Source organism: Otolemur garnettii, unplaced genomic scaffold (genome assembly GCF_000181295.1).
Source record: "Otolemur garnettii isolate 467f Iridium unplaced genomic scaffold, OtoGar3 scaffold00128, whole genome shotgun sequence".
Lineage (NCBI taxonomy): Eukaryota > Metazoa > Chordata > Mammalia > Primates > Galagidae > Otolemur > Otolemur garnettii.
Genome location: NW_003852523.1, coordinates 4,552,950 through 4,559,852, shown reverse-complemented (window position 1 = coordinate 4,559,852; position 6,903 = coordinate 4,552,950). Strand labels below are relative to the sequence as shown.

Genomic DNA, 6,903 nt, shown 5'->3' with positions numbered 1-6,903 from the left:
CTCATACACTCACATACATACACTCACATGCTCACACAGACACTCATACACTCACATACATACACTCACATCCTCACACACAGGCACTCACACACAGGCATTCATACACTCACATACACACACATGCTCACACACAGGCACTCACACACTCACATGCTCACACACAGGCACTCACACACATACACACACAAGCTCACACACGTGCACTCATACACTCACATGCTCACACAGGCACTCACACACTCACATACACATACATGCTCACACACAGGCACTCACATGCTCACACACAGGCACTCACACACAGGCACTCACACACTCACACGCTCACACACAGGTATACACACACACTCTCATGCATACACACAGGTATACACACACACACACTCTCATGCATACGCATGCGCACTCTCCCTTGCTCCCATGGGAACTCCTCTTTCTTAAGGCTGTGCCTTCACCAAGTCACTCTCTTCACTGTGTTTGATATGAAGTCAGCTCTTCCTGCCACCACAGGGACAGCCACACTGCCCCCACGGTACTCATCTCCTTTCTGTCCTGAGCCACAGCCTGTGGCTCATCTCCTTGGGTTTCTACAGGGATCTCTCAGAGACACCTACACTCCAGCTGCATTTGTTGGGACCCCAGCCCCTACGTGACCTCATCAGTTTTGTGATGGTCAGTGTTGTGACAGCACTACAGGAGGCTCGCCCAGTGACCCAAAATCAGCCTGTGTGTCCCCACGGCCTCTGGAGTCACCCTCCCCACCCCCGATGGTCAGGTACCACTGTTTTCCTTCCTGAGTTCTAGCAGGGAGCCTGAAAAGCAAATGGGTCAGCCAAGGACCTCAGAGTCAGGGGCCAGTGGATGCAGATCAGAAGCTGAAACAGCCTAAATTACAAGTGCTGGACGTGAAACCCACTTGGAAGAGGATCCGAGAAAACTCCGGAGGCTTCTGTTTCCAAAGCACCAGGTGGAGCCTCAGGGGGGCATTCACGGCAGGGCTCAAACATTTCACAGCTCAGCACCAAGTTCTTTCTTAAAGTAGAAATGTATTTTTTAGGCTGAAATGAAAATTAAATTCTTCTCTTTAACCTTGACATCATTTAAAAAAGTGATAACAGTGTAACACCAAGTTTATTAATAGCCTGCCCTGGATGTGTACTTTGATTTGCGCTACTTTTCAGGTGACTAGTTTTAGCTGGTCATCACCTGTGTTGCATTCATGCCCATTTTTGTTCCTCCATCCACTTGGCTCCATCACAGGAGGGGTACACGACACACATAGTGTGAACTGTGATGGATACACAAACTCACTCGGCCTGCACGCATAGCAAGAGAACCAGAGGACTCAAGCCGACATCCTGGTTGATCCACTGTTCAGGTCCCTTGTTAAACACAGGACTCAGACATTCTAAGAAAGTTTTGAAGGCTTTGCTTTGGGGCCCATTTAAAAGTGTGACCTCCCAAGTCCATTATGATGTCAGCAGCTCCCTCTCCAGATTCCTGTCCTCGGTAGTGCCCACCAACTCCTGGGTGCTGGGGTTGCACTGGTCCCTCCCTCCTGCTTGGCAGTGGTGGCTCCCTAACTTCCTGCCGCCCCCCCCCCCCACGCCCTTCCCCTCCTCGTTGGCTCACAGGAAGGTCCTAGCCTAAAAGTGTCTTTTCTGAAGCTACCTGCTTTGCTGATTTGAACTCTCTTCAAGGAAAACAACAAAACATCACTATTTCCAAATGAAACATTTATCTAAAACAAAATATTTCAAATAGTTCACATTTTGAAATAGCCTTTAGTGTTGGGGTGACATTGTTTACTGGCTCAGCATTTGGGTAGCATTCTACTTCCTGATCCTTGAGCATCACCCTTTTATTCTTTTTTTTTTTAGAGAAAGAGTCTCACTTTGTTGCCCTCAGTAGAGTGCTGTGGCATCACAGCTCACAACAACCTCCAGTTCTTGGGCTTAGGTAATTCTCTTGCCTCAGCTTCCTGAGTAGCTGGGACTACAGGTGCCAACCACAATGCCTGGCTATTTTTTGTTGCAGTTTGGCCGGGTTTGAACCTGCCACCCTTGGTATGTGGGGCCAGCATCCTACTCACTGAGCCACAGGTGCCACCCCATCCTTTTATTCTTGAGGAATTTTAAAGCACTAGTCCAGTAGGGCCATAAGGGGACCTCTCCATCCTTGCCACTGGGCATGTGAGGAAATTGAGGTGTGGAAGCTGCCCCTGATTCAGAGCTAAGGCAGGTGCAGCCTCTTAGATCCCAGCTCTAACCCGGGATCCCTCAGGCCTGGGTCAGTTCAAGATGCCCCACAGCTCGGGAGAGCCCTGGTCGCTTGCTTTAGGGTTTTAGGGTTAGAAATGATATTGGAGAGAAGAGGAAGAGTGGGCTCTATTTTGTTACATGTTTCATATTTAAATACATATATATTTACAAATGCATTGGTGACTTTGACATCTCTATATTAGACACTATTTTCTAATACCTTTTATAGATTTATATGTACTTCTAAATAAGACAAGATAAAAATGCATTTCATTTTTATAAATGAATTCTACTTTCAATATCTTAGAAAATTTCTTTAGCAAAATGGTCCTGTCTCCCAGATTTCAGAGACGGATGGGACACTGCTCAGACGGTGTCTCTACAAGGCCCTGACCGGCTGCTGTGGAATGTCTGTGCCCTAGACCCCACGTGGTGCACCCACAGGCCTCCATGGATGAACAGGAAGGCGAGTGACAGCTGGGAGGAAAGCACCCTCCCCTCAAATGCCCCTCAGAGCACAGAGAGGCATAACTACTTCCCGACTCACGAGCACGTCATATACCACACACAAGGCACTTGGAAAGGCACCGATCTACAGTTTCAGCTGACCCACCAGCAGGTCCCACGTCTGTTTTGTTTCCCTAGAAAACACGGGTTTAGATGCAGGGGCTGTACAATCTGACCCCTCTTCCCTGCTGTGCTCTGACAAACATGCTCTCACACAAACTCACACGCTGTTCTTGAGTTAAGAGGTGCTAGTAGGCAGGCCCCAGGAGACACGGCAGCACACACATGCACACCATAGAAATGTGTTTTAGTTGGGATTATGGTTTTAGTCTGGAGCTTAAAAAAGTAAGTAAAACAATATTTTTAAAAGGATGGAAATACCTTAACTGTGTCCTTTTAAATAAGGGTGAGCTTAGAAGTTAGGACCCTTGAGTTCAAAAGCTCCTGTTCACTTTACTGTTAGCCACTGAAATTCTAAAAAAAGAAAAAAAAAACACCAGTAATAAAGAGCATCAAGGGTAGGGTAGGTGCAGATATCTTGAACCATCACCCGCCTGTCACTGGCACCTTAGTTACAACCGTCACTACCTTCCCAGAGCCAGCCCAGGCACCAGGAACTACCCGAGCCACAGCGCCAGGTCAGTCAGGGAAAGCTGCCGCTGATGGAATTTTCACAGCATCTACAAGTCTCTGCCACTGAGACAGGTGAATACAGCAGGTGGCCAGCCCTGCTATAACTGCTTCTGTGAATGGCGAGGTTGTATACCAGGCCAGAGTGGCTTGGAACGGCTGCTCCTGTTCCTGAGGACCTAGAGAAGTTAGACGGCCACACCCAGGAGATACTTGCCGCTGAGCAGAGGCTTGTTGAGCATGTACAGTGGCGGCAGGTCCTCAATGTTGGAGATGCGCTGGTACATGGCCCTGGAGAGGTGGTCCCCGTGGTACAGGCTTCCCAGGATGATGCTGGAGAAGTAGATGGGCTCCACGAAGATGCTGAGCAGGGAGCCCTGGATCCCCACCACGTTCCAGCTGTGGGAGAGAGCACATGCTCAGAGGGCAGCACCAGTGGGCACCAGCTGGCTGCCTGCGCACATGGAAATGCTGCCACCTCCACAGAGATTTCAACCAACTAAAAAATATTACCAATAAAAATAACAAACTGACCTAGCAATGTAAAAATTTAAAGGAAGCATCCATTTAAAAGTTATTTTCAACGGTGAAATGACTTGTTTCCAATCTGCTTTCCCGTGCTGACATATTTACAGAAGTGTAGTTTTAAAAAGGTGCAAACAAGCCACATGAGTTTCCTGTAAGGAATGTGTGGTTTGTCACAGTGGTCCCTCCCTACCCACAGTTTCACCATCAGATTGTGAGTTACCTATAGTTAAGATGGTCTGAAAACATTACATGGAAAATTCCAGATATGAACACTTCATAAACTTTGAATCTTACACTGTTCTGAGTAATGGCATGAAATTTCTTGTTGTCCTACCTGAGTGTGAATTCTCTTGTCTGGCTGTCTAGCCCTAGATACTGAATCACCACTCGGGAGCATCTCAGTGACCAGACCCACTGCCACCGTGCATAGTGCTTGTGTTCAAGTAACCTTTATTTCACTTAATAACGGACTGAAACTCAAAAGTAGTGCTGCTGGCTCGGTGCCCACAGCTCAGTGGTTAAGGTGTTGGCCACATACACCGGGGCTGGTGGGTTAGAACCCAGTCTGGGCCTGCTAAATAACAATGACAACTACAACAAAAAAATAGCCAGGCGTTGAGGTGGGTGCTTGTAGTCCCAGCTACTTGGGAGGCTGAGGGAACAGAATCACTTAAGCCTAAGAGTTTGAGGTTCCTGTGAGCTGTGATGCCATGGCACTCTACTGAGGGCAACATAGTAAAACTCTGTTTCAAAAAAAGGAGAGTAGAGCTGCTGGCACTACCACTTCTGTTTTGCTAGCAGTCACTGCTGTTCATCTCTCACTGTGCTAATCTATAAACTAGACTTCCTCACAGCCGTGTGATGGGCTGGAGTACCCTGCATGAGGAGAGATCCTTGTGTAGGCTTCGACACCCACTAGGCGTGTTGACACCCATGGGTAAGGAGGGTACTAAACTTCTTATAAAGACAAGAGCACTCAAAAGAGCCCTTCAAAACATTAAAATGGTTATTTCCTGTTCCTCTGAATCAAGGCTCAGGTCAGAGTGAGAGCCCTTGGTAGCCATCCTGCTCTTGGAGTTCCTGCCTCACACCTTACCCCGCTGCCAGTCCACAGACCAAAGACCTCTGCTCCCCTGGGGCTACAGCATCCTGAGTTTCCACTGGCCTCACTTTGCTGGGGCCACATGTAGGAGGAAGGGACAGCCTGGGAGCCAAGCAGTGAAAAGGCAAACAAATGAAAGAGGGGCAAATCTACAGAGGAGGAGAGATCAACTGGAGAGGTGGTGCAAAATTTTGTTAAAAGAAATGGGGTGCCAACTTCAAGGAGGGGTTCTTGAGGCAGACAGTGAAGCTAGAGAAGAAATGGGGCCCAGGGAGGGCTGAGCAGGGGCGGGGAAGGATAGAACTGAGGGGCTGGAAGAAGATTAACAAGTGGTGTTTAGCCTATGACTTCCACATGGCAGACGAGGAAATGCAGGCCTTCCTTCCCCTCAAGACACGGAGCTAACCACAGGATATGGGCCACAGCACCTCTGTGGAAACTCTAGAGACGCATGGTGTCGCTACAGCACCCGGACCACTATGAAACCAGCAAGTTGAAAATCTAAAAATAGATCCATATAATGAATAAAAGATATGAAGAGATTAGAAAGAATATAGCAGAACTTAAGGAACTGAAGCAGTCAATCAGGGAACTTAAAGATGCAGTAGAAAGTATCAATAACAGATTAGATCATAGAGAAGAAAGAATCTCAGAGCTAGAGGACAAGGCTCTAGAGCTAACCCAGGGATTTAAAGAGGCAGAAGAGAGAAAAAGCAGAGAGTTTGCTTAGAGAATTAAGGGACTTCGTGAAGTGCTCAAACATATGAAGCATAGGTGCCCTGAAGGAGAAAAAGAATGACCCAAAGGAATAGAAGTCCCACTAGAAAATATCATAAATGAAAATTTCCCAAGCACCACCAAAGGTTCTGGCACACTTCTTTTAGAGGGATATCAAACCCCAGGTTGTCTCAACACAAACAGAGCATCTTCAAGGCAATTGCAATGAATCTGTCCAAAGTCAAGATGAAAGAGAAAATTCTGCAAGCGGCCAGGAGTAAGTGCAATTGACCTACAAGGGCAGATGCCTCAGGGTAACAGGGACTTTTTAGCTGAAACATTCCAAACCAGAAGAGAATGGTCATCTACCTTTAACCTTCTTAAACAAACAATTTTCAGCCAAGAATTCTGTACCCTGCTAAATTAAGCTTCAAATTTGATGGAGAAATCAAATCTTTTACTGACATGCAAACATTGAGGTAATTCACCATAACAAGACCAGCTCTATAGGAAATACTCAGATGGATTCTCCACACTGACCATCATAAAGGACCACCAAAAAAGTAAATCCTCAGAAACTAAAGGGCAAAACCTAGCTTCCATAGTGGCACAAAGGATGAAACTAGGCACTACCCTTTCACAAAATAAGATGACTAAAACTCCACCTTAATTATCAGTTCTCTCAATAAATGTAAATGGCTTGAATTCCCCACTGAAGAGACACAGGCTGGCTGATTGGATTAAAAAAGCACAAGCCATTTATATGTTGTCTACAGGAAACACAGACCTAGCCTCAAAGGACAAAACAAGACTCAGGGTGAAAGGTAGGAAAACAATATTTCAGGCAAATGGAAATCAGAAACAAGGAGGGGGGTCACAATTTTAGTGTTGGATACAAGTGGCTTTAAAGCAACTAAAGTTAAGAAAGACAAAGATGATCATTTCATACTGGTCAAGAGAACAATACAACAAGAAGATATCTCAATTTTAAATATTTATGTATCCAACTTAAATGCTCCCAGATTTATAAAACGAATCTTAATTGGTTTGAAAAATTTGATAGCTGGCACGGCGCCTGTGGCTCAAGTGGCGAAGGCGCCAGCCACATATACCTAAGGTGGCGGGTTCGAATCCAGCCTGGGCCCACCAAAAAAC

General features: G+C 46.5%; 1 protein-coding gene across 3 annotated transcripts in view; it reads right to left on the bottom strand.

Moving 5' to 3' along the window:
• Positions 1–6,903, bottom strand: part of ADARB1 (adenosine deaminase, RNA specific B1) — a 136,676-nt gene that overhangs the window by 17,946 nt on the left and 111,827 nt on the right. For all 3 annotated transcript variants that reach the window (XM_023518113.1, XM_023518114.1, XM_012810339.2), the window contains one exon: positions 3,619–3,800. In XM_023518113.1, the coding sequence (XP_023373881.1) occupies positions 3,619–3,800 (182 nt within the window). The remainder of the gene's footprint in view (positions 1–3,618; positions 3,801–6,903) is intronic.